Consider the following 27,786-nt stretch of genomic DNA (forward strand, 5'->3'; position numbering starts at 1 on the left):
GCGTCACTCTGGCTGCTATGGCCCCCTCCCAGGGTGTGGGCCTCACACCCTGACCAGCACCTCTGGACTGTGACCCGAGCAGGAACTGCACGCCAGCCTCCAAACAGGGCTGTTGATCGTCTCTCTGGGGCCGCACAGACACAGGAGGACGAACGCTTCACTTTCTCAGGGAGCCAGCTGAGTTTGTCCAGCAGATTCCAGAGTGATACCCCACCCAGACTGTCAGTCCAGGAGGCAAGCCGAGCCCCTCCCCTCCTCTCCCTCCCCAGGGTCAGCCACAGCTCTCTCCTTCAGCGTGGGCCAGAACCCCAGCCACATCCTGTCAGGTCTGCCATTGTGTCTCCTTAGCAACAGACACGTCCCAGAAGGGGAAGGAGGCGAGAGAGCGCGGGCTGCTTAGCTCCGCAGATAATGCCGACCTCTCCTTCCGCAACCATCCCCTTAAGGAACTGTGGTTGAACAGCAAAGTGGTTGAAAAGAAGACCACTGGAGAAAAACGAGAAGCGGGAAGAGAAAAGGCCATCCCCAGGGAACAGAGCTAACATTTACGGAACGCCTATCGTATGCCAAGAACTTTACGTGTGTGTCCCCATGAATCCCCCCCGCCCGTGCTGTGGGCTAAATGTTACTCATCTAGTTTATCACCAAAGAAGCAGAGGCTCAGGGAGAATAAGTTCCACAAGGTCACGTGGCCGGTTAAGCGGCAAAAGCTCTGATTCAAAGCGGCAATTGTCTGGCTCCGCAGCCTGTGTTTTTAAGCCTCTTGGGGAACGATCTCCGGGAAACTGACACCTGGGCAAATTATGTAACCAGCTGTCACTCGGCATAGACTGGACACGTGCTGTGTGCTGGGCCGGGTTCTTGTGGCCGGGCCCGTACACCTGTGTACAACCCTGGCTGACCCCTGAGTGCCCCATGACGTACAACATGATCAGGATGCAGTCAGAAGATAAGTGCTATTGGAGCTGGGCAGCAGCCTGAAGACACACGGAGGTGCGGGGCTGGAGGCAGAAGGGCCCTTGAAATAGGGAGGGGCAGGGAGGGCCTCTCTGGGAAAGAGGCATTTGAGCAGAAACGTAAAGTAAGTGTGCTGGCCTCCAGCCTCGGCTTTCTCATCTGGAAAATGGGGATAGTGCCTACCTCACAGTTATTGTATTAAACAAGATGATCTGAACCACTTGACACGGTGCCTGGCGCGTAGTCAGCCCCAAAGAAATTTGAAATATTCATAATATTACTAAGCAGCAAAGTTCAGGATGAAGCCTGGGTCTGTGCAGTGCCGAAGGCTCGCGTGGCTCCCGGCACTCCCTGCTGTGGCCCAGGCCACCCGGGAGTCGGCAGTGCGGGAGACGTGGGGGGACACTGGCCACCCTCGGGGAACTGACAACTTTGCAGAGAAGAGATCTCAGGACTGAAAATGGCCATAAGGGAGCAGAGCAAACCCTCCCGGGGCCTGAGCTGTGGGGATGTTCCACCAAGTCGTCACGCGGGGCCATTCCCAGAGAGAATAATCACCAAGTAAACCGAGCAGGGAGAGCGTGGCATTGACTGGGCTGCACAGGGCACACGTCCACCGGCAACTGGTGAACTGGCCTGGGATTCGGCACTTGACTGTCACAGAAGCCCTAGAACGTTAAATCCAGAGGCACCTGAGAAGTCAGTCCTGCCCCATCCTTTTCAGCTGTGGAAACCGGGGCTCAAAAGGAACAGTGACTTCCCGAGGACTATAGCCGCGCCAGGAATTTGACTCCTGCCTGGGGCTCCTCCTTGCCCACCCTGCCTTGTTTTCCAGAAAACTTAAAGTATTTCAGATGCACAACTGTGCACAAGAAAACTTAAAGTATTTCAGATGCAGAACTTGTTCTTTCGTTGGTGCTGACCCAGAGTCAGAGTCAGGGCAAGGGCCCACCAAGCGAACCAAAGAACCATCCCTGGCCCATGGAACACAGCTGGGCAAGAGCTGAGTGAAAGGGCCAGGTGCACAGAGGGTCCTGCTCTGCTAAGAAGGGAGGCTGCAGAAGGGGATGTCTGGTGGGGATGGAAGGAGGACCTGTATCGCTCTTCCCAGAAAGTCCCTGCCCAGCCCCTCATGAACCCAGCCTGCCTGCCAGAAGGAAAGTCTGGGGCCCAGAATAATTCCTATAAAGGGAATTCATTGTCCTTCTTCATGGCCAGCCCCAGAGCAACCATGAAGGACTTATCACCCAGAACCATCTCATGTACCCGCCCCACCCACCCCCACCAAAAGATCTAAGGACTAACACTCCTCCCTGCACCCCAGACCTGGGTGCAGAGCTCCTGGGGAAGGAGAGAAGCCCAATCACATCGTGCCCAACTGCCCCTGGGGACCGTGGCAGAGGAATAAGCTTGGGCCACAGGGAGGAAGGTAAACCCCATACTTATCCTCATGGGACTTCCTGGTCCCCTGGCTCAAGATTTATAGGCCTTGAAGGCAGATGCAGACAGGAAAGAGGGAGGAGAGGGTCTCAGAGCCTCACCCCAGTGCAGAATGTATCTTGTGTGCCAGAATATTAGAGAACTGGTCCCAAAATCCTATGGTCCTCCCACCCTCCCTCCTCCCTTCCTTCCATCCTTAAAATGTTCTCTTTGCCCTGAGACCCTGTGATCAGATGGCCCGAGGCTTGACTTCCAGACACCCCACCTACATGCCCTATAAGTGGCCTCAAACAAGCCGCTTCCTCTCTCTGAGCCTCACTTTCTTCCTCCACAGAATGGAAGCATAACAACCTCACAGAGCTGTTGAGATGAAGCATTCAAGGTGCTCAATGCAGTGACTGACTGATAACACGCAGATATTATTATAAAATCTGCCCCAGGCCCTTTAATCTACTGCTTTCACTTCTAGCACTGCCTGATTTTGCAACAATCCATAAGTCATTAACTGGGGCAATGTGAAACCTGTAAGAATCCTTCCCAACGAGACATATCCATCACTCATATGCAGAGCTCATTCGGGGACCAGGTTACACTGTATCTTCCCTTTGAAGAACTCCGGCGCTGTATTTAGATCTGCACTGGGAAGCACAGGGCCGATCGGTACCCATCCATTCACCTGCCTCTCCAGGGTCTGCGAGCATCCATCCCAAGCCAGGCAGCCCTCTCGCCCACCTCTGAACCATCAGTCATCTCCCGGTACCCATCTTCTCTGTATGCGTCCACTTATCTCTCCACCCATGGTACTTCACTCTCTAGGGCCCCAGGTCCAGATTTCCAGGCAACGTACTCAGCCCCATGAGGATTTACCCACCTTACAATAGTGGTGTTCAGGGAGCACTGAGCAGGGCTGAGTGGGGTCAGGATGCACACTTCCTCCCCTCTCCTCCCCTCCCAGGACAGGTGGAGATCATGAGCAGAGCCATGAGATCACAGCCAGAGCAACTCAGAGCAGCTGCCCAGCACAGGGGATGGCCCAGCATCACTGCCTCTACCCTTTTTTTTTTTTTTTAAGTTTATTTATTATTCTTGAGAGAGACAGAGCATGAGTAGGGGAGGGGCAGAGAGAAAGGAGGAGACACAGAATCTGAAGCAGGCTCCAGGCTCTGAGCTGTCAGCACAGAGCCCGACGCGGGGCTCAAACTCACAAACCGCGAGATCATGATCTGAGCCGAAGCCGGAAGCTTAACCGACTGAGCCACCCAGGCGCCCCCTGCCTCTACCCTTTAAGTGAGTTAGTCAGTGACCACCTGCAGTTGAATTGTTATCATTCAGTGGCCACTCACCTGTCTGCATCTGCCTAAGCAGCCCCTCAGGTCTCATTACTCCAGGGGCCAGAGGATTTCACATCTGTATATCCCTGCCTCTTCCTGCCTCATCCCTTCCTGCCAGCCTTCCTGGTGGGCTGCATTTTGCATTCACCTGTCAAGGGCAAAGCACTGTGACAGGCACTTGAGGGCAGGGGGTGGGAGGCACTGGAGGTGAGTGAGATAAGATCCCCACCCTCCAAGAGTTTACCAAGGAACTGGGGACAGAGGGGAAAAGGCCATTCATTGCCGTGCACAAGGTCCAGTAAGCTAGGTATAACATTTCCCCCTTCCAGGGCCTGGCTCAGGCTGCTCTCAGGTGGTAGCTGGTCCCCAATCACTTTTCCATTACAGAAATCGATAACTTGAATTACTCCAGAATAACTAGCCCCATCATGCCTCTGCAAAGCTAATTCTTCTGTGTCCGCATTTGCCCACGCGCTTCTCCCTGGGTCTGGAATCCGTCTTTATGAGGCAATCCAGGTAGAAAGGAGTCTTTCGCCCGACTGTGACACAGTGGCAGAATGAGAGCAGGATTTGGGGTCTGACGCTTAGGTTCAGGTCTTTACTCTGACACTTACTGGCTGTGGGCGCTTGTCAAGCTACCTAACCACCTGGAACATCAGTTTCCTCATCTATAAAATAAGAATTCAAATATAACCACCCACCAGAGTGTTAGCGAACTAAATGGAATAATAATGTACATGAATGTTCCTGGCGTATATTAGGGAAGCAGTGAACCCTTGGACAAATGTCTGTTTATTCTATGCAAGAATCTGAAACCTGGCTATAAATCTGTATCACGAGGCCACTGTATAATGAGGTCCTAGAGTAACTTCGGCAATAACAATAATATTTTACTTGGGAGAAATAGATTCTCATTCACCGAGATGCATTTTCATCGTGCTCTCATTTTACAGATGACAGAGCTGGGACTCAGGATAACTGAGCGCAGCGCTAGGGGACGGCAGACTGGTGCAGCCTTCTGACTCCCCCTTCCCACTCTTCCACCGCCTCCGTGGTCCCTGATTCAAAACCGCAAGGCCCGGTGCAGCTCCAGGCTGCCGCACGCTGTGTTCTGCCATCCGGCAGGTGCTGAAATGACAAGCCCGTTAAATAGCCCCTTAGAGGAAGAGCCGTGAGCTCGGCACTCTGCCCTGGGCTCTGCCAAGAGAATAAATCCTCCCAAAGTTGCCTGAGAAGGGTCGTGTGGAAACGTCAGAAGGCTGGACTCTGAAAGGAAGGAAAGAAACTGACGTTACCGAACGCCTCTGTCATGCCAGGCACGTTCTAGGCCAGTTTCTCAGATTCCTCAAAAACAATTGTTCTCAACCATTTTTAGTGGGTGGTCACATACTCCTTTGAGAATCTGCTGAAACCTGCGATCCTCTTCCCCAGATAAATGCATGTTATTTTGCAAATATGTGAAGGAGGTGGGTCAAGGTCAAGAGCTCCTGGTGTAAACCTGGGCCGTTTTAGGATTTTCTTAGGTACCAGGGACCTTTCTTCTCTTTTGGAGGCCCCACCCCTCATCATATCAAACATTGTCATATATATCCACAACTCACACTAAATTACACACACACACACACACACACACACACACAACCAGAGTTAAGTTGAATTACAGTGGACTGTTTGACAGTATTACATTTTGTAGATATGTAACAAAGTATTAATTTCAGCTTTGTGTTTACTTTTCCTATTTTGGGCCCAATAAACTTTTTTGGTAAATTTTATTGAAATGTACCATACCTATAGAAAAATACACAAATCTTAAGTGTGGAGCTCAATGAATTCTCACAAGGTGAGCCCGTCTGTGTAACCAGCACTCTGCTGGAGAAACAGAGCATGAGCACCCAAGAAGCCTCCCCAGGCCCCCTTCCATTCACTATGCGTCATCCCAGGACAGCTGCTCTCTTAACGTCTAACACCAAAGATTAGCTCTGCCTGTATTAGAATGCCTTACGAGTAGAACCATAACTTGTACTCATTTCCTGTCTTGTTGCTTTTGTGGAACTGATAAACTTTTATTTGGGCCTCAGACATCTTCAGAGGCCTATAAAAAGGCTCATAGGCTCTGGGCACTGTCAAAATCGGGGGTTCTCGACCTTATTTTCACTCTAGAACCTCCATGAAAACTTTTAAAAAGCCCTAATGTCTAGGCTGCACCCCAGAACAATGAAATCAGAATCTCTGGGGATAGGACCAGACATCAGTGGTTTCTCTTGCTCCCTGGGTGACATTGACTGTAGCCAAGGATGAGAGGCACTGGCCCACGCGATTTTGTAAAGTATTAGTACCCCTATCTTACAGCTGGAGAGGACAGTGGGGCTCGAGGGGTCTCCACCACATGCTACCCTCATAAAGCCTGAATTCCAATTCAGGTCTCACTAGGAGTGGTATTTGCATTGCCTTCACGCTTGGTAAATAGTAAAGTCCAAACGAAGCGTAGGTGCCTCCTGCCAGAAACTTTCCTTACTCTGAGTCCTTCCGGAGCTGTGGTCAAGGGAGCTAGGGTTTCCCAAGAACAAGGCGGAGCCCCAGGAGCTGGCCGTAGGGAGAGTCACCGCCAGCTGGACTCCATCTTTGCCCCACAGGGTTTGGGAGCCCTGGGGATGGTTCCCAGGCTGCTGGGTTCCGGGGTGCAGTGCACGATTCTGCCGCTCGGTGGCACCACGAGCTTCTGTAAACCCTGTGGTTTTCACACTCCCCAAAGGAAGCTAGAAAGCAGTCTGGCAGCAGTGACCACGGGGGAATGGCAGCCCAGAGCTTCCTGGGGGTTCCTCTGCTCGCTGGGGCCTGACAGGGCCTGTTCCTGGCTGGCCAGCGGGATGCAGAGACGTGGCTGTGACCCAACCCAAGGAGGAGGCCACTTCCCCCGTAACTGAGCCAGCAGAGTAGAACCAGGGAGAGAGAAGCCACGCCTCACCTGCTTCTCCCCGCTCTGCCCTTCACCGAGCTGCCCCCGTGGGCTCCGCAGTTGAAGAGCACAGCCCACCCACACTCCCGTGTTGCCTAGAAGCTCCAGCCCTGGGCTTGGAGGTACCAGGCACAGCTCCAAGTCCTTACCTGGGAATCTGCCAAATCCTAACCTAGGATGACCGAGGACCTCAAGCTCCGACAGGGTCCCTAAACCTGGGTGAATTTTGCCTAGATTCAAAACCAAGCTCTTCCACTTCCTAGTTGTGTAACTTTGGGCAAGTTATTTAACTTCCGTGAGTCTCAGCCTCCTCATCTGTAAAATGGGAATAATAGTCCACATGTTACGATTGTCGTGAGGACTGAATGGTTATGTGGCATCTTAGCCTAGCGCATGGCACATAGTGATAAAATAAATGTTAGCTACTATTGTGTATTATTACTATAAATAATAACCAACAGGACAGAATGTCTTGCCAACAGGACAGAATGAACTTACCCACATGTTAAAGAACAGCCTCCGTTGTGACAACCCCACACACCCCAGGTTTGAGCAGAGGCAGTGAGTCCAGCCTGCCCCAGGGCTCAGGGAAAGGCCCAGCTGCCCCTCAGGAGCAGCAGGCACAAGTGTGAAAGCCACCCAGAGTCCCAGTCAGCACCAGCCAGAGGGGATGTCCCCAAAGCCCCCACCCTGGGGGCTGGAGCCACTATCCCCACAGTCTGGTGAGATCCTCTCTTGGCCCACAGACCTGAGTGCGTGACCCTGGCCGCCCTGAGGCCTAAGGCAACTTCCATCCAGATGCCATCGGCATGGTGTCAGGTTGAGCACTGGGTCAGGAGATCTTGGTTCTAAATTTGGTACCACTGTCGGCCAGCTGTGTGAACTGGGGCAAGTCACGTGACCTCTCTGGGCCTCCATTCGGTCTCATTTAGATGATCTTAAATCCCCTCCCAGCTCTAGCATGTGGTTTTATCAAAGTATCTGGTACACAATAGGTGCTCAATAAATGTTATTTAGTTTTATAAAATCCAACATACGACTCTGCTAGGTTCTAACACCCTAGTCTTTAAAACTGAACGACTTCTCTGATGCAACCCCTAACAGGGCCCAACCCAGGGTGAGAGCTCAAGCAATGGGTATTTATCTCATTACTGACTTTTGACCTGGCTCTCTGTCAAGCTGCTCCCTCCACCCAAGGCTGCAAGTGCCCCATAAAGGCTCCATATTAGAGGATCCAGAGGGTAGCTTCCCCACTAGACTACAAGCTCTAAGAAGGTAGGGTTGGTCCTGCCCACGTCAGCCTCACTGCTTCTTCAAGAACACCCAGCCCCACCTCCTTGGCATGAGGTGGGTGGGCAGCTGAGCACCCGCTCCCTGTGGTCCTGGGGCATAGAACTGATGGCACCCCATCACCATCGGGGAAAGAAGTGGCACAGAGCCTCAAGCTGGGCAAGTCCTTTTATTGGAAAAAGAAATAATAAAACCAAAGGCCACTGCATCACCTGTGCCCAGCCATCCCACAGGAGAGGCACAGGTCAGACATAAGGCCCGGCCACACAGTGGGCCAGAACGGGCATGGGCCAGGCCGCAGCCCTCTGTGGGGGATCGTGGGACCAGGACCCGCCCACTCGGGCTCAGGGCCTGCCTTTGGCTCCCTGGGTAGGCACCTCCCTCCCACACACTGCTGTCTTGTCCAAAAACAATCAGGCCCCTCTTTGGTTCCAGAAAGCTACCTTCAGCGGCTGGTCTTTCACATGCACTTGTAGCACCTCCTGCCGGCTGAGGCAGGCAGCCTCTCTGTCCGTCTTCAGGGCACCGGGGCAGGGCTGCTTCCTTCCCACTGGCCGCCCTGGGCCTTGGCAGGCGGGGGCCTCGGTGGCTAGATTCTTCTCTTCCCTTTCGAGAAAGGAGTTTGCCTTTTCCCCTGCAGGTTGCCAGTTCCTTTGAACATCCACAGAAGCCTTGTTTACACGGCCTTAGAGAGCTCCAGAGCCTGGGTGGGCTGAATGGGCAGCGTGTGTGGCCCTGTTGCCTTGTCACCGGGAGCTTGGGAGAGGGACACAGAAGGTCCCAGAAGGTTGGCTCTGCTCTCCTAGACCCCCAGCTTCTCTTCTGCTAGAATGTACACAGTAGAATCAGAAGGTAGGGAGAGCTTTGCAGGCAGGGGAGAGACCAGGAAGAAGAGCCGAGCTGGCAGCCCCAGGCAAGGGGCAAGGAGCTTTAGGACATTTATTTACAAGGGGACAGGCTGGACCCATGCAGGGAAGCAGCCACAGACTATCACATACAAAGATAAGACGGGATGCAGAGAGGGGCAATCATTGGCCTGGCAACCAAGGGGAACAGACAAGTGCACGGTCACATACACATACATACACATGCACCCACAGGTGCAACCACACGTGTACACACACACAACTGCACTCACACACATCCATCCACATGTGTGCTCATACACACACCTACACATACGCGTGTGCATTTCTGCACATAGCGCACTCACATATATGCACTCACACGCGTGCCTGCATGCACACACATTCTCACATACACACAGGTTCTAATCTCAGGAAGTTGGCTCCAGTTCTGAAGGTTCAAACCTCCCAAGGCTACATGTCTCCATGAAGCATTTCTCCAGACCCCCAAATAACCTCCTAGAGCCCCAGGCTGTGTGCCCCACAACCAGCGCCTGATGTCCTGCAAAATCTCAGGAGTTGGATATTTCTTGGCAAGGCCAAGATGGCCTCCAGGCTTTGAGCAGAGGAAGCGGAAGCCAGGAGTCTAGAAGAGGTCAGGAGGGGACTGAGCAGCTCCCATCTCCCCAGACCTCGAATCGGTGGAGGCAGGATCACAGACAGGCAGAGCCCCTGCAGTGGCACCAGAAAGAGCAGATACTGGGAGACAGCCACGGGGAGCAGGACCCTGGGGGGAGAGAGTCCTGGCGGATGTGGGGTTTGGGGTGAGGAATCATGCGGGATAAGGGCATTCTCTCTGGGACCTGAGCCCCCCTCCGGGTGTTGGGTAAAGAGCTGCAGAAGCAAAGGGCTGTCCAAATTGTGTTAGCCCCACCCCCAAACCCCCACCCCAGCCTTCCCCTGGAAGATCTGGCTGCGTGTGACCAGACCTCCCCTATGGAGAAAATGCCAGGTCAGGAAGTAGGCCGTCCTGCCAGGGGTGACAGGCAGGAGGGAGTAAAGGGGGGCGCGGGTAGATGGCCCGCGGGAATCACCGGGCCAGTCACCCTTCCTCCCGCCCCCCCCTCCCTGGGGAGCAGCAGGGGCCCAGAGAATGACTCAGAAGCGGGTGCTCTGGTAGCGCAGCCGCCGCAGGTCTGAGAGGCCCTCAGTCCGGCCGTACACCTCCCTGCAGGGACTCTCGGCCAGTCACCGGGCCCCCGCCCCGCCGCCCCCGCCGCTGCTGCCGCTGCCGGAGCTGCTGCCGCTGCTGGAGCTGCCGCTGCTGCACCGGTCCTCGTAGATGGAGATCTCGATCTGCGGCCGGCGTTAAGGAGGGAGCCCCTGCCAGCTGCCGAGAAGGGGCGGACGGAGGCCAGCAGGGGAGCGGGCGGCCGAGCCGGTGCCGCGTCCCAGACAGCGAGGCCGGGAGGCCCGGGGCGCTAGACCCCAGCCCCTCCGCGCTCTCGCGGGCGCTCGGTGTGCACACGCACACAGCGGCCTGCCGGGCCGAGCACTGCGCAGGCGCACAATCGGAAGCTTCCGCTTTAGTGGGTCTGATTACCAAACACCGGGACAGGTGGTGGTACGGCGTGGGAAGTGGGAAGACCTCGGTGTCCCGAGTTCTAATCCTGACTCGCTTTCTCTCGAGAGATGGGACTTTAGACTGGTCATTTAACTTGTTACCCATGAATGGCCGCGTGTGTAAAATGGTGGTAATAATGGAATCTTGGGGTAGCTGGGGGACTGATTGAAATAAACGCTTGTAAAGCTCTAAGCCCAATGCCTGGCACTTAGTAAAAACTCAATTAAAAAAAGGCCCCTCTCACAGGGCTTTGTAAACAGAAGATTCCGGTCTTTGTGTTTTCTTTCCTCGTTTTCCTCTCAATTTTCCAGTAAAAACATTTTTTTAACACTTCTATTCTGCGAGTGGGCTGTGTGTACACCTTGACCACACTTTTCCAGGTGGAGTGAGCAGGCCTATAACCCAATTCCTGGGCCGGCCGCCCACCAAGACTTCATTTTTCTGATCCGTAAAGAGGGGCTCAGGACGTACACCCAGGAGTACACGAGACCGTAGACATGTAAACATGTGCAGAGATCCGCGTGTTCCCCGAGGGGCAGTGCAGCTTCACGGTTAAGTGTGGGACTGGGCTCAAATCCTGGCTCTGACGTTCACCGGCCGGGTGACCCTGGGCCAGTGATTTAACTTCAGTGGGCTCGTGGGCAGAGGGAAGAATAAGAGTTACCCACCTTGTAGGGGTAGTACGAGAATTACATCGTTTCAAAGCAGTTAATATGATACCTGGCATGTATTAAGCGCTGAAGAAATGCAGCCCAGTAAAAGCAAACCCTGAAATTCACAAAAGGCATTGATAACTTATAGTGGGGGAGGAGAGCTGACGACCAGTGATGTGGGGAATCCTGGGAAAATCCCTGAGCAGAGGCCCCTAGGGTGGTCCCTATTTCTGGGTGTCTTCACCAAGGAACCCACCAGTTGGCAGCTCTGGGCCCTTGCACAGGACAGCCAGGAAGGATACGACCCGCATCCCGCGCTCCACGGGGTCAGTGAGCAGGAGGCCTCGGGGGGCAAAGATCTTCTCGTTCTGCTCCTGGATGTAGCGGGAGATCTTCTTGAGAACCTGCAAGGAGAGGGGCCGGCTGAGGATGAGCGGGCAGCGGGGGAACCCTGCAGGAGGGGATGCATGGCAGTCAGGAGGGGAGCCACCTTCTCGTAGTGGGTCTCCATGCAGAGGAAGATGAAGTAGGCCGTGGCACAGGCCAGGCAGCCCTCAAGGTAGGAGCTGCCCCCGATCTTCTCCGCCTCCGCGTAGAAGCTGTTGAGGGTCTTCACGGTCTCCTCAAAGAGCTGCCGCTCAATCTGGCGGAGAAAGGGACAGGGAACCAGGTTGAGGCCAGCCTCCCTGGACCGGACAGTCACAGGTAGGAGGGCGGGTGGCAGTGGTGGGGCCACACGGATGAGGGGAGTGGCACACAGGTAAGATCGGAGAAGCTGCCCGTGGAACACTGGACTGGGAGCCGGGAGACCTGGGGTCCAGTCCAGACCTGACCATCAACTAGCTATGTGGCCTTCAGCTGATGACTTAACTACTCCAGCCTCAGTTTCCACAGCTATAAAATGGGAATAAGAATGACTACTTGGCCTCCCTTGGGAGCAGGAAACTCCCACAATATCAGAGACGTGAAGGCTTCCTGAAAGCAGACGGTCAGGCAGGAATTCTGGTGACTTCGTCGCCCCCCCCCCATTTTCATAGCTGCAAAAGCACCCAGGACCTAATTGGTAGGGCCTCCCCATGTTTGGATGGGACTCCAACTGCATAAGACTGATTATATGAGATCTCAGGAGTATCTTCTCTCAAAGAGGTCACCAAGAACACGACAGCCTCGTGGGCGCGCACAACTGGGAAGCTGTCCTGCCTGCATCCATAATCATAATAGCTAATATTCATTAAGCACTTTCTATGCTTTCTATTTTTAAAAGCACTTTCAGGGGCGCCTGGGTGGCGCAGTCGGTTAAGCGTCCGACTTCAGCCAGGTCACGATCTCGCGGTCCGTGAGTTCGAGCCCCGTGTCGGGCTCTGGGCTGGTGGCTCAGAGCCTGGAGCCTGTTTCCGACTCTGTGTCTCCCTCTCTCTCTGCCCCTCCCCCATTCATGCTCTGTCTCTCTCTGTCCCAAAAATAAATAAACGTTGAAAAAAAAATTTAAAAAAAAAAAAAATAAAAGCACTTTCAGGTACTAATGTAATGTTGCGTATCAACTATACTTCAATTTAAAAACAAATAATAAGATTTTTATCAATTTATCTGGCAACTGTAGATTAAATTATGCCATTGTGGGGCACCTGGGTGGCTCAGTCGGTTAAGCGTCTGACTTCGGCTCAGGTCATGATCTCACAGTCTGTAGGTTCCGTGTCAGACTCTGTGCTGACAGCTCGGAGCCTGGAACTTGCTTCAGATTCTGTGTCTCCCTCTCTCTCTGCCCTTCTCCCACTCGTGCTCTCTCTCTCTCTTTTTCTCTCTCTCAAAAATAAATAAACATTAAAAACATTTAATTGTGCAATTGCTTCATCTGAAAAAAAAACCTTTGCAGAGTCTGATATTTTTTGAAAAGTTAATCAAAATAAATGAATAAATAACACACTTTCCCACATTTTCACTTCAGTAGCTCAAAGCTCAGCTCTGTGGTCCCGGCCACCGTCATCTCCGGCCTCTTAACTGGTCTCTGTGCCCCCAGCCCTGCCAAGGGAGGCTGCTAAAGTCGGATCATGTCACAGCTCTGATGAAGAGCTTCCAAAGCCTTCTCATCTCTCTCCGAGTAAAATCCAAGAAGTCCTTATATGCCTGCTAGGCCCTACAGGGCCTGGCCCTGCGTCCCCTGAGCCCGCCTCCTGCTTTCCTGCCCACTCAGTCCCCAACCAGCCACACTGACCACCCTGCTGCTTCCTGAAAATGCACAAGTCCTTTGCGCCTGTGTCCTCGGATACAACACGCCTCCTCCAGACACCCCCACCCCAGGCTCATACCTACAGGCCTAAGGGCTTACCTTATCTCACAGACCTCCCCCACCATTCACCTCTCCCCTGCTCTCCCAGCCCTGTGACCCTCACACACTTATTTTTCTAGTAGTGGTCCCCACTGGAGCTGCTACATATTTACTTGCTGTTTTATTCTTCATACCTTCCAATCGAAAATGAACTCATGACTTCACTTCTACATCCCCAGTGCCTAATACATAGTGGTTGCTCAGTAAATACTTGCTGAATGCTAAGTGAACTTGTCCAAGGTTACACAGCTCTGACCTGAATCTGTGCTCTTGAATAACCTTACACTACATTGGGAGGTCATGCTCCAAGCAGGTGTCAAAGTGTCTGTAGGCCCATTTTTTACATTCCTCAGAACACCCCCTTCCCCACTCACCACTACAGGATCAGAACTGTCCATCACACAAGCTAGCATGGGACCTTCCATTCCCATCTAGGACAAAAGGTCTCCCTAAGAATAGTCAGAAGCTTTGGGGTTCCCAGCCACTGTCCCTACACAGATCTGGAGTGAACGCATAAGAAAACATTATGCTCTACCCCAAGAGTCGCCCTGCCCCAAAGGACAGGTGTGTCCTTTGATGAGATGAGGAGACCTCACAGCACCCTAAAAGCTGGCTACCGATCAGATTAGCAAAGGCAGCCCTGCCCCACCTTCCCAAACCCATTTGGATAGGCCTGGGCTGCTGAATGAAAGAGCTGGGGTCTGCCTACCGCCCTCCAGAGGGCAGACTCTCTAATTCCAGGACAGTGCTAAAGCAGCCTGGGAATGAGGACCATACGCACCCCCAAACCGGGAGCAAAACTGGGCAGAAGGAGCTGACTTGCAAGGGGTTGGTGGTCCATGAGACACCCAGGTAGCTGGCTGAGTCTGGAGGGAGGGGCTGTGGGCAGAGCCCTTGGTCGATGACCTGGGCATCGGGATTTCTTAAAGGTCCCCAGGAAATTCTAACATGCAGCTGGGGCTGAGACTGCTGCCAAGAAGTAGAGATTCCTGAAGCTGATGCCATCAATCGGACTAAGGAATCTGTTTTTGTTTCATAAGCTCTCCAGGTGACTCTTGTGCTACTGATGTTCCAGGGCCGCTGAACTAGGAAATCTCTGAGGCTTTTTCAGCTCTAACTTGCAGTGAGGTGACAGCAAGACAATGTTAGGGACATTGTTTAATTCTGCCACGTGAAGTGCCTGAACAAGTTATATGTCACATATTACTTTCATCCTGGAAAAAAAAAATACACTGGAATAAGTCCCTGAGTTCCATCACGGCCTATGTTCCAAGTTTAGAAAAAAGACATCCTTACCCGGCTGTCCAGCTCCGGGGGGAATTTGGTCTGGAACTGACAGATGGTCCCATCACTGTAGTCTCTCTGGATAAAGACCTTGGTGGCCAATGAGGCACTTCGCCGCAGCTCCTGCAGATTATGGACCTGAGGAGGCATACAGGAGACTCACACTCAGGGTGACCATCCATCTAGGTTTGTCCAAGACTGACGGAGGTTTTCAGGATGTGATTCTTACAGCACTAAACCAACAAAGTCCTCGGCAAACCTGAACATTAGCCACCCTACAAGTGCTCCAGGAAAGTCATGGGGAAGCAGAACTGTGGAGTTGACTAGAGAAGACACGTCAAGCTATCCCAGAAAGATCTAGAAAAAGCCTGAATTAGGGCAAAAGCTGAGCCAAAAGGGGATGATGGTTCTGGAATCATCAACAGAGCCAGAAGCAAATTTTAACAGGAGGAAAAGACTTCCTGGTAGCTGGCCCAGATCCTTCTCTCTCTTTCCCCTTCTCCCTCCCTCCCCCTCCCTTCTCCCTCTCCCTCTCTTTCCCTTCCCCCTCCTCCTCTCTCCCTCTCTCCCTCCCTTTTCCTCTCCTCCCTTCTCCTCCCCTCTATTTCCCTCCTTCTCCCTCCTCCTCACTCTCCCTCCCCCTCCCCCACACACAGAGCCTTTCACACTTTTGTTCACTCACCAAGTATCAAATATTCACAAATCATCAGGCCTCGTGCTTGGGGAACCCAGCCCTGAACAAGACTGAGGTCTCAGGCCCCAGAGGTGGGGCTTACAGCAAGGTTGGGGAGGGGAGTAGGACAGAGGAGGACCTGATAGCCCACCAACCTTAACGGGTTGAGGCCAAGTTAAAGCCTGGGTCCAAGAGCACCAGGGATAGCTTTCCTCTCCAGCATGTCTCACCACAGGAAAGAAGGGGCACCCAAATGCCCAGAGAAAATCATGGATAAGGTAGGCTGAACCCAGAAATTAAAGAAACACCTTGCCCTGGTAAGCAGAAGTGGGGCAACTCTGTCCCTTGCCCACACCTGCAGTTTTGACATTGACACAAACTCTAGCACTTGAGGGGACTGGGCTCAATTAATAGAAGAACAGGGCCTCTTTCTTCCACTTCCAGCCTTAGTCACCCACATTTGAAAGAAGCATCCCACTGGGTAAAATATGCCAAACATTGGAACCATGTGGAGGCCAAGCCCCAAGGGCAGAGTGAACACACAGCCAGTTCATCCTGTGTAATTAAGGTGAATCTCTTCCGTCATTCAGCTTTCATTTATTGAGTCCCTACTATTGCCGAGCTCTGGGGATGCTGAGCAAAGACAGTCTGTGAGCTCCAGGGAAGAAGACAAGTAAATATATAATAAATTAGCCTGTGATAAATGCTTTAGAGAAGTAACATCTTACCCAGAAATGCTTACTCAGAAAAGACTTCCTGAGGTCTGTGTTGAGTCATAAAGAAGGCCAGGAGTTGCCAGTGGTAGGGAGCAGGCAGTGGGTGGGGAGAGGGATGTAAAGTCAACCCAGACAGAGGGAGAAGCTTGTGCAAAGGAAAAAGATGGCAGAGAACACAATATGCTCCAGTTGACTGCAGGCAGATTTCAGCAAGACGGGAGTTGGTTTGTGGATTAGGCAAGAGCAGGGGGGAATGACAGTATAGAGGACAGTGCTATCACAAAGAGCTGGAGGGGGGCTCTACTCGAGGGGAGGGTATAGGACAGAAGACAAACTTGCTTAAAAGCTGGGGGAAAGAGTAAGCAATGAGAGAAAGGTAGGAGAGATAAGTGGTAGATCAAGGTTCGGAAAAGGGGAAAATCGGAGAACACTGCAGGAGACTTTCCTACATCCGGCAAAACTTGCTCTGTGTAAGAGATGTGATACCAGAGTACTGGGGCCGAACTGAAGAATGTATAGATGCTCCTCTTGTCTGAACAGTCCTTGATTCCTCTAATCAAGGTCTTAATTGAGAAAATCCCCTTGACATTCACTAGGATCGTATGATAACTTTGAAAAATAAAGAAGGCTTTAGTGGTATAAGTGTGTTATTTGTTACTCTGTCTGCTCTATCTGGTTAGGATCTCATACTTTTATATTTTACAAAGAAAAGGTAGGGGCTGTGGCCTTCCTCTGCCCTTCTAAAACCAACTGACGTGAGCCAGTGGATCATGAGGATGGATTCCCCTAGCCCCAGAAGGATCATTCAGGAAGCTCTGTGAGGGATGCATGGGAATTAGGCATGACTGGGTAAGAGGCCAGTGGCTGGGGTAAGAGGCCATTTGAAGGGATGCACTATGTTTGTAGTGTCCAGGGAAACACAAAAGCAGGTCTAACCCAAGAAAAGTGATGGTGAGAATGGAAAGAAAGGGAAAAAACAGTGATTCAACTATTCTATTATGGATAGAGCTTCTTCCCCTCTGACGGCCTCCTTTGTCTATGTCCGAGTGCACACATGCACTGTGTGCTACCATGAAGGTATGTGTCTGTGATTGTCTCTAGTGACCACTTCTTCTTCCTCCTAGGCATACAATTAGATTAATCCCCACCCTGCCTTGCAATTAGGTGTGGCCATATGACTGAATGGAATATGAGTGGAAGTGATGAATTCATGTATAGGCTTAGCTCACAACAACCAGCCACTCTTCTGTTACCTTTCCTCTTCCGCAGAAACCAAGGAAGCTGTATGTTGAAGATGATGGGACCACAAATTGGAAAGAGCCTGGGTCCCTGAGTCAGCCTGGAGGAGACCTACTTGCTGATCAGGATCACTTCTCTGGGACTTTACTGAACAATAAACTTCTAGTTTATTATTCCATTAAAATTTTAGGATGCTACCTTGCATAGTATGGTCTCATCTCCTCTTGGCTTTGATCTGTGAGTTCTCAAGTACCCAGAGTAGGAGAGCTCAACACCCTTTCCAACCCCAAAAGTCCTGAGCCTTAGAACAAAGCCTCTGGGTGACCGGGGATCTACTTCCCTCCCTGTAGAGTATTTGTGGAGTCTTGAGGAGTTGCTAGAAGATGGTATCAGACTCATTGTATATTCCAGAGCTTTCATCTCCCAGATCTATGTCAAGCACAATATAACACACTCATCTGTAGTTGGCAAAGAGTAGGACTTAAGGCAAGGCAGCATCTCCTGGCTCTCCCCATCCATGGTGGCTCAGTTGTGAAGTACCAAAAGGCCCTGATGGAAAGAGGGCCCACTGACCTGGGAGCAGGATACCCGGGTGCTAGTCCGGGCCACATGACCCTGGGCCTCCATTTCTTCAACTAGAAACTGAGAAGCTGGAACAACATAATCACTTAAAGCCCCTTCTAGCCCTGACATTCAAGAGGCTTTCTCAGGGATTATGAATGCAAATGTTTATAGGAACTAAGCATCTAAGTGGGTTGGGTGAGGGCTGTGGCTAATCAGAGAACCCACGCCCTGTCTCAAGAAAGCGGCTGACCACTGCCATGTGAGAATGTGAGCCCAGGATGCCACACTTGGACATCTTAAGAGAATGCATAAATCCAGATTTCCTTAATATCAAATGTCTTGATTTTTTTTTTACGTTTCCAATAAATATTTACATTTGTAAGCACTAAGCAGACCAAATAAGGCACAACTGTGAACAAGATTCACTCCTAGAACTGCCAGGTTAGGACCTCTGAATAAGAAATCCCATCATAGGGGCCCTTGGGCCAGAGCTAGAGCCAGGCTCCAGGCACTTGCCAGCTACGTAGCTTTCAGGAAGCGAGCACAGGTTTTCAGGAGAGATCCATGATGCTCTGATCCCACAAGAGGATCCCAGAATATGCCTGCACCTCTAAGAGACCACAGCTTCTGTGTCTCCCCTGAACAGCGACTCTGGGGTTTCTTAACTGACCCTGACACCTGGGCTTCTCATCTACTTCTTACCTTCCTCAACTCTGCCCTCTCCCCTGCCACCATCCCAGGCTTGCCGGCAGCTGGCTAAGGACACACCAAGAGGCATTTCATGAGGAAGAAAGAGAAAGTCAGTGGCAATACCTGCTGGCATTAATTTTTGAACTGCAGTATGACAGGGACAGGGAGGCAGCCTGAAGAATGGGCCATACACCTGACAGAGCCAACCTGGTAGAGGTGAGGAGCAAGCACTGGAGTTCAGAAGAACATTCCCAGTCCCAATCTGCCCAAGACAAACAGGAGGCCCCATCTGGCCCACATCTCCATCCTCATTAAAAACTAGCTAATTCCAGAGGATGCATTTGAGGCTCAACTCAAGAATCAGGAGATTCAGCTCATGAACCAGCACCATGATCCCTGGCTGGGGTGTGGAGGAGGAGTGAGGATCGTGAGTCAGAGGCAGCCGAGTCAGGCCTCAGGATGGAAACCCAGGCACAGGGCCTCCCTTCTTCTCAGCCTACACAAGGGCCCAAGCCCAACCCACTGTCTGTTGGCTGTTAATTCCAGGCCTCAGAGATCAAACCTCCAAATGCCTTGCTTGGATAACGCTACTTGGGTGCATTTAAAAATCTCTCAGGGGCCGGGGGCACCTGGGTGGCTCAGTAGGTTAAGCATCCAACTTCAGCTCAGGTCATGATCTCACAGTTTGTGAGTTCAAGCCCCGCATTGGGCTCTGTGCTGATGGCTCAGAGCCTGGAGCCTGCTTCAGATTCTATGTCTCCCTCTCTCTCTGCCCCTCTGCCGCTCGTGCTCTGACTCTCTCTCTCAAAAATAAATAAACATGTTTTAAAAAATCTCTTAGGGGCCAAACTCCACCACTTAAACTTAAAGAAGCCCCTCCCAGCCAGGCATTTCCCAGTTGTCCTTGGCCATCTGGACTGTTTCCCAGGGCGGACCCTGCTCCCAGTGACACACATTTGCAGAGGTTTGTCGCTCAGGAAATGGGCTCATTACAGTTTTCCAAATGAGGTCAGTGTATCACTCAGGAGGCTTCATTCCTCCTCTGAGTTCCTCACACACACTCCTCCCTTAATGCTAACTCCTAAACAGAAATTGGGAAGCAGAAAAGATCCAGTTTCCATGCCTTCCATCCAGGAATCCAGGGACATCCATGCTTTCTCTATGTTTCTGCCTCTCTCCTCCTCACCCATCTCTCCCTCCCTCTCTTTCTGTCCCTCCCTCTCTTTCTCTCCCTCCCCCTCCTCCTTCTCCCTCCCTCTCCTTGTCTTGATCTCCTCTTCACCTCCCAAAACACCTTCTGCTGGAACTGTGGACTTACCAGTCAGAACCCAAAGGGAATGGCCAAGAAGTTTGGCATGAGGTTTTCCTTCTCCCAACAGGTTTTCCCTGGTAATCTTAACTCAGTCCTAACAGTAAAAACAGCCTGGGGAGAATGACTCACTGCACAGCCCAGATAATGTGCACATTCTGTGCCTTGGCAGAGCTAAGACTTCCTCCCTCAGTACTGCCAGCAGGGTCCACCCAAGGCCAAATTGGGAAATGGGTAATGTTTGTCCTCTGCTCTCCATCCCTTCTGGGCATACCTCTGTCCCTCTGTCCCTCTGTCCCTCTACCCTCAAGCTGACCCAGCCAGGCTGAACAGGAGGCCTGAGTCCTTCCTGAACTCTTCCGCATCCGTTCCCGCATCACAGCCTCACGTGCCCACCTCGCTGTTGAGCAACACCGTTGGCTAACTGGATACACCTGGCTGCAGCAGAAAAAAAACACTGACCAGGGAGGCAGAAGACTCGGTCTCTAGTCCTTGCCCTGCCTCTTTTGAGCCATAGTCTCTTGAATACGTCTTGCATTCCAGTTGCATTATCTGTAAAATGGGATAATGATGCTACTTCACAGAGATCAAGCAAGCTCCTGAGCCTCGGTTGGCTCATCTGTTAATTGCGGATAATAACAGCATCCTTGCCCACTTCACAGGGTTGCTCTAAAGCTCAAAGGAGATCATACATGTGATAGTGCTTTGTACACAGGAAAGTGCTATATTCACAGAGGCATTAAAAGCAGAGCCTCTCCCAGGGGAGAGTCACGCATGCCTAACAGCAGCCTCCTAGAAACACTGCCTCAACCTAGAGATGTGAGCCTGCTGGTTGGAATTTCTGGACCATAACAGACCTGAAGTGGAGATATGATGGGACAGACAGCCTCCTGGGATCTGTCAGATCACATCACAGGTGTGGCTGCCTTCTCTGCCCACTCCTCTGGCCCAGCTGTGCCAAGTTGTCCTTTGCTGCCCAATACCAGCAGGCTTTGCTGCAGCCTGGCAGCCCTATCTGGAAGGTGACCAGATCCTTGATCATTTCTCCTTTGTTCTTCCTGCTCTCCTCAGTAACTTTGGCACTTTCCAAGCTTTCTGATTATTTATTTATTTTGCATTCCTCCACCTGTAAAACCAAGCTCCATGGGTCTGCTTAAGGCTTGGCCCCTCACAAGGTCCTAGAGGATGAGCTCTCCTAACTAACCTTGTGCTTTGTCACAAAGCCAAGGAGTACCAAGCAACTGTACCTTGTTCTGTGGTGGCCACAACAGCAGAATTGCAATGGTGACACTTGGTGTTGATGTCACCCTGCTCACCAGGACGCCCCGATGCAATGCAGAGAGTCATTCAAAAGCCTGTGCTGTTCCCCCTGGCTTGCATCCCAGCTGGGTGAGAAGTAGGGAAACACCACAAAAGAAGTCAACATCAGAACTGGGGCGACCCTGGTGTCCTAGGTTCCGCTCCGAAAATCCAAAGGAAGAAACTTTTCAGCTCTGCTAACATGCTGTGTATCAAATAGGTCCTCCCCTTCTCCATGTGGTAGCTTTACCACTTATAAAGTGGGAACATAAAGAGCTCCACTTCCCACATGAAAGGAGGGAGTACAAGAGAAAATTCCTGACCTCTTAACCACTGCACCAAGATTCTGCCCTCAGCCAACAGGTCCCTGGGTTCAACTTTCAAGTCCCTTGAAGGTGACACACCTATAAGCACACCCTGGAGAAGAAGAAGAAGACAGCTCCTCCCATCAGACCCGGGAAATGTAGACACCCTGGTACAAGAAACTTGAATGGTATAAAAAAAAAAGGGGGGGGGGGAGCGGGGGCAAGAAAGCATAATATGCAAAAGTGGAGACTGGTGCAGGCAGCTCATTAAACCCAACTGTTTGAGGTTTTGGCCTGAGGATTCTTTGTCCCCTCACTCCCCCACGAAGGAAATGTGAAGGTGGACGTAGGTCTGTCATCTCTTAACCAAGCTTTTGGGTTTAAAAGCTGAATGGCTGCACTGCATAGCAACAGCAACCAGCCGCCTTCCTTCCCCTAAAACAGGGGCGAGCTCACCTCCAAACCTCTAGGGAAGTAGTTTTAGGACTAGCTGTTCCAGGGTAAGAGGAAACCCCAGCTGGGGCCCTGGAGCAAACCTGGTGCTAGTGCCAACAAGTGGCCTGGGCAGCCTCGGGGACTCAGATGGGTAAGATAGCCAGAGATGAGATGAGTTCTCAGGAGAAGCCCCCTCTTCCACCCTGCCACTCTGCCCTCCAACCCTCCCCGCAGTACTGATTCAGGGAAACCACCCCATCCTACCCTACCCCACCCCCTCACTCCACCCCACCCCACCTCACCCCCCCTTCTTCCTTTCCCGCCCAGTCCGCCCCTAGCGGGGATGTGTTCCCGCACCAGTCAGCCACTGCCTGCGGGCCGGGCGGTCGCCCCCTACCTCAGTGGCCATGTTCCAGGGGCGCCGACCGCTCCGAGCCTGCTGCGAGGCCGGAGAAGGGGGGCTGTCCGCGGTGCTGACTCGGGGAGCGGGTGGGCTAACCGCGACGAGACGGGGCCCGGGGCACTGTCCGCGGTGCTGATGCGGACGCCGCGGGCCCGGCTAGTTGGTGGGCCGGAGGGCGCCTAGGTACTGGCGACCGCCGCTGTGCTATCCGCGGTGCTGATGCGGGCGCCGGGCCGGGGAGGCGAGGCCGCGCCCGAGGCTCTTCACCGCCCGATCGCCGGCTGCCGCTGCTCCTGCAAGCAACGGCCCGGTTTATCTTTGACAGCGGCGGCGGGGGTGGGGGCGGCAGGGGGAGGAGGGGCCAGGCGCCTCCACGGACCGGGAGGGGGAAGCGCGGCCCCCAGACTCCGGCGCCCGCCCGCCGGAGAGGAGCCCCGCCCGCGGCCAGAGGCTTCGCTCCCGCCCGGCCCCGAGGCCCCGCCTCTCCTGTCAGCCCTTCCCCCTAGTAAGAGCGCCAGGAGCTCTGCGCTTGCTACCACGGCCTCCTGAGACTTCCAGACCCGGAGAAGAGAGAGGCAGGACGGTTCTGGGGCAAGACACTCAGCTTGCGGAGGCTGACAGTCCTCCACGCGTTCGCAGGCCCCCAGGTGCGGCCTCTTTACCTTTTCAACACCCCTCCCCCAACCCCTCCTCCACCGTGGCCCCAGGCTTCCTCTACCGTATTTTTCTGTTCTTTCTCCCCGTTTCTTCTCTGTGCCCCCCTCCCCTGACTTGCATGGACATTCCCTCCTCTCCTCATCTCTTCTTTTCACTGCTTTGAACCCTATTAGCTAGAGGAGAATGCTGCTGACCGCAGAAAATCATTTCCTTTCTTTACGTGCCTGCATTTCATCCCCAAAGAAGAAACCCTGGGGCCCCTTCTTTCAGGGAGCTCCAGAACTGAAGCCAGTCTCTCCACTGCACTTCCTGACCCTGGCCCCACCCCTACTCTTCGCCCTCTCCCCTGAAATCCCAGTGTTTACATATACACCACCACCACTCAACAAACACAAGCAGATGGTGCCAAACTGGTTTACCCAGGATGTCGGGGCTGGCCCTGGCGCTGCCTTCACAATTTTGACATCAAAGCTTCCAGCCAAATGACCTACCTATTTCCTTAATAAACAAAAAGGAAACACCAACACAGTGCCTTTTTACACATCCATAACACCCCTAGGTCTTTGGGGGAAGCGGAGTCTGTTCCTCTGCAGCTCATGGCTGCCTGAGGGGCAACAGCAGCCAGGAGACCTGGATTCTGGCTCAGGCTCCTCCAGCTGTATGACCTTGGTCAAAAGCTTCACCTCCGACCTTCTTTCTGTAAAATGAGGGCCGGACTTCACTAGACCGTTTCTAGGATCCTTTCTTTTCTTTCCTTCAACCTTTTATTTTGAAATTTTCAAACCCACAGGTTGAAAGAATAGTACAATAACCATACTGTACACCTAGCTTCAACATTTGTTAACATTTTGCCATATTTTCTTGATAGATATGGAAACATAGATATATGTTTGGCTAAATTATTAGGAAGTAAGCGACAGATATGAAGTTTTCCCCTTCAGTCCTTCACCGTGCCTCTCCTAAGAATAAGGGCATTCTACCCAACCACAATATTATCATCACACCTTTAAAGATTTCATATCATCTAACATGCTAGGATAGTTTACTGCACCTAAAACACATCATTAGCAATGGCCTCTCACAAATTCCCTTCAGAACTTTTCATTTTTAATAGCTAACATTTATTGAGCACTTATTATGTTCCAAACCATATGCTACATACTTTACTTGTACTGTCTTATGTAATTCTCAAAATTACTCTTTGAATTAAGTGCTATTATTATCCTTTAATTATTCCCACTTTACAAACCAGAAAACTGAGAAAATTGCCCAAGGTCGTGTGGCTTGTGAGAAATGGAGGCAGGATTCAAAATACAAGCAGTCAAGTTCCAGAGCTTGTGCGGTTGATCCTCCTAACTGTACTCCTCCCTTCAACATCTTGTAGACCTTAAACTAGCAGATCAGTAACCATATCTCCAACTGCCTATTTCACAGATGAACAAACTGAGTCCCAGAGGACAAATGAAATGCCAAAGAAGTTAAAGGCAGATGTTTCACCCCACCTTAGAGTTTTGGCCAATGATTTGGCATCAAGGAACAAACTGAAAATATCTGTGAATCCTATGGTGGTCACGAGTATTAAATAGTTGCACAATCTGATGATCTCCATGGACACCTCTCCCAGTTCCTCACACTTGATTTTGATCGTATTCATTAAACAACTATCTGGAAACCACTCTCTTTGCCTGATGACAAGAGATCCAGGTGAGTCCATTTAACAAATCTATTCATTCAATGTACATTCCTTGAACATTTCCTATGTATCAGACACTCTTCTCAGAGCATGGGCTACAGCAGTGTCTACCTGCACAAAGACTCTGTTCTTATTGAATTTACATATTAATGGGGATAACAATCAGTAGCCGTAAACAAATCAGTATAAAATATGTTGAGTTGTGATCATTGCTAGGGAGAAAAGTAAAGCATGGTAAAGAGAGGTGACAGAGGAGAGTTGCTTTAGAAAGATAGGGAATGTTTTTTTGATAAGGTGAAATTTGGGCAGAGGCCTGAGGTAAATGAAAGAACTTAACATGAAGGTACCTAAAGAAAGAGTGAAATCGCTTAGAGGACAATACAAGGGCAGGTGGCAGGAAGGAGTAGGCCTGGCATGTTCAAAGAATAGCAGGGAAACCAGTGTAGCTAGACTGGAGTGGGCAAGGGGAAGAGAGATGGGATCTGAGATCAGAGAGGTAACAGGAACCAGATCTTAAAGGACTCATGGGCCCTGATAAGGACTTTGGATTCTATTAAGAAAGTGGGATCGACAGCCTTAGAAAGTTTAGGGTAGAGGCATGGCATTATCTAATTGTAGTTTTTTACACGACTCTGAATGCCAGGGCTGGGATGGAAAGGGGAGCAAAGCGGGAGGAAGGCAAGGATGGAAGCAGTGACACCAGTTAGGAGGCTGAAATAGAAGCAGTGACACCAGTTAGGAGGTTAAGAGTAGTCTAGGCAAGATATGGTGGTGGCTTAGACTAGGGTAGTAGCGGTGCAGGTGGTAAGAAGTGGCCAGACCCTAGATATAATTTGAAGGTAGTGCTGGCAGGACCTGTTAATAGACGGGGTGTGGTATAAAAGTGAGTCAAAAATGATTCCAAGTTTGGAAGTCTGAGCCATTGGAAGAAAGGAGTTGCCATTTACTGAGAAGGGAAGCCTAAGGACTGAGTAGGCCTGAAAGGATGGAGAACACAGTTTTGTTTAGTTGATTTAGGTTTGAAATTTGATGTGCATATTATACATCTAAGTGGAGTGGGCATTTGAGGTTCAAGAGAGAGGTAGAGCGTTGGGGAGCCACCAGTATGTGAACAGTATTTGAAAGCGTGTGACCAGATGAGATCATCTAGGGAGTGGATATAGCTAGAAAAACTGTCCAAGAACTGTTCCTGGGCACTTTATTACTTACAGGTTGAGAAGATGAAAGTTGACTGAGAAGAGTGACCAGTGAAGTAGGAGGAGACCCAAGAGAGAGTGGTATCCTGGAGCCAAGCAAGAAACCTGGTAACAGAGCCCTACCAGCTGTGCCGAGAGCTGCTCATATGTAGAAAAAGATGAGGACTAAGAAATGACCATTGGGCTTGACAGCTAGAAGGTCACTGATGAGCTTGATAAAAGCTGTTTCAGTAGAGAATGGGGATGAGATCCTGAGTGAAGTGGATTTGAGAGTCTGAATGGAGGAGAGGAAGGAGAGCTACTGAGAGTGTAGACAAGTCTTGAGAGGCATTTTGCTGTAAAAGGGAGTGAAGAGTAAAACAGTGGCCTGAAGGAGAAGTAGGAGCAAGGGAGGCTCTTTTAAGATGGGAGTACATTGAAGCTTGCTTGTTGCTGATAGAAATAATCCAGTAGAGAGGGAAACACTGAGGGCTCAGGAAGAAGAGAGTTAATTACAGGAGCAGGCCCTTAAGAGGTCAGCAAAGGTTGGGATCCAGGGCAAACATGGAGGGGATGGCTTTAGAAAGGACCACAGACAATTTTCCACCACAGATAAAGGGGGAGAAGCAAAGTAAATGGCCACAGATGTGAGCAGGTTAGGTGTTGTTGTATAAGCAAAGACCCAAGCTCTACTCCTTACTCCTCTTCAGCTAACCAGAGGCTTCATGCATCATGACCTTTCTTGACAAGTCCATTCAACCATTACATATAGAAAGCTTGCTATGTGCTAAACATGGTGCTGGCACTTTTCTTGTGTGGCCCAAAGAGAGCTCTCCTTCCCAATGAAATTACAGGACTAGGACTCTATGGAGAACCTTGAGCTAGTCCACTCAGGGATGATCCCTTTTAATATCCAGCTCCCCTGACTAGAAAGAGACTGTAACAGCCTCAGCCTTTTATCACTACACCTTCTCCAGTTGCTACACCAATCTTGACAGACCTCAAGGCTTAGAGGCATCAAAGTGGAGACCATGGAGAGAGATCCACAGTTGGAGTGGGGAGTTTCATACCAGGCTGACTCAGAGCCAATGGGCAGCTACAGGATGGGATGTTCCCACACTCCAGTCATTTGGACTTTAACTCTTGAAGCAGAAGAAGACACTGAGATTTAATCTGACTAGTAATTATTACCCAGCTGCCTTGGGACAAACCAGTCCTATGCAGGAGCTGAGCTCTTTGATGTTTTGTCATAAATTAATGAGTTTGCCCACAAAATAACATCAAAGAAGATCTACTGACTAATTCATTGTTATCATCCTCCAACCTGTGGCTATATTGGAAAGTCTCCAAAAAAAGGACCACAGCCAGAAAAAAGAAACCCACTGAAAGATTTGGAAATCATGATATTTGGAAAGGGATGAGAGAGAAATGAACTCCTGCAGACTGCAGACGAGACAGGAAAAGATTAGCAAATCTCAAGGAAATGAAAACGCCGGGGACACAGAAAGATTCTCAACACTTGGGTCTGGAAGGAAAATGATTGCATGAATGCTTGAGGGGGAAATTGTGGTCTGGATGGTCTCAGATGGTGTGATCTCAGAGCACACTGTGGGGACTACGAGGAAGCGTGTGGTAGGAAACTGTGTCTCTGGAGTCAGATGGCATGGATTTCAACCTCTCTATTTACCATGTGACCATCAGCAAGTCTCAATATTTCTGAACCTCAGTTTTCTGATCTGTAAAACAGTGGCAATAATTCTCCCTCCCCAGATAGGATCCCTCCAAGAATAGGAGGTTTTCTCCAGATGTTACCTGACTCTTCCAAATCGGGTCTTTCAGGATGAAAACAGGAAAAGACTTATGGAGATGCCTTGCTGGAGATCAGCAGTGTTTATTCTAGGCGAAGCAAGATTTCCTAAGGC

General features: G+C 51.2%; 2 protein-coding genes across 2 annotated transcripts in view; one reads left to right on the forward strand and one right to left on the reverse strand.

The window, feature by feature from the left end:
• The window catches only part of CRTAC1 (cartilage acidic protein 1), a 149,823-nt gene extending 139,059 nt beyond the window's left edge, over positions 1 to 10,764 (forward strand). Inside the window, exon 15 of the mRNA XM_030334807.1 lies at positions 10,054 to 10,764. Coding sequence (XP_030190667.1) covers positions 10,054 to 10,304 — 251 coding nt within the window. The 3' untranslated portion in view covers positions 10,305 to 10,764. The remainder of the gene's footprint in view (positions 1 to 10,053) is intronic.
• Positions 10,765 to 11,009: 245 nt separating this feature from the next.
• On the reverse strand, positions 11,010 to 22,546 carry GOLGA7B (golgin A7 family member B). Its single transcript, XM_030334811.1, has 4 exons — positions 22,334 to 22,546; positions 14,719 to 14,844; positions 11,587 to 11,739; positions 11,010 to 11,500 (listed from the first exon to the last, which is right to left on the reverse strand). Exons 1-4 carry the CDS (start codon positions 22,343 to 22,345, stop codon positions 11,321 to 11,323), a joined length of 471 nt encoding a protein of 156 aa, XP_030190671.1. The 5' UTR covers positions 22,346 to 22,546; the 3' UTR covers positions 11,010 to 11,320.
• Between the last annotated feature and the right edge of the window lie 5,240 nt (positions 22,547 to 27,786).

Source organism: Lynx canadensis, chromosome D2, assembly GCF_007474595.2.
Source record: "Lynx canadensis isolate LIC74 chromosome D2, mLynCan4.pri.v2, whole genome shotgun sequence".
Taxonomy (NCBI): Eukaryota; Metazoa; Chordata; class Mammalia; order Carnivora; family Felidae; genus Lynx; species Lynx canadensis.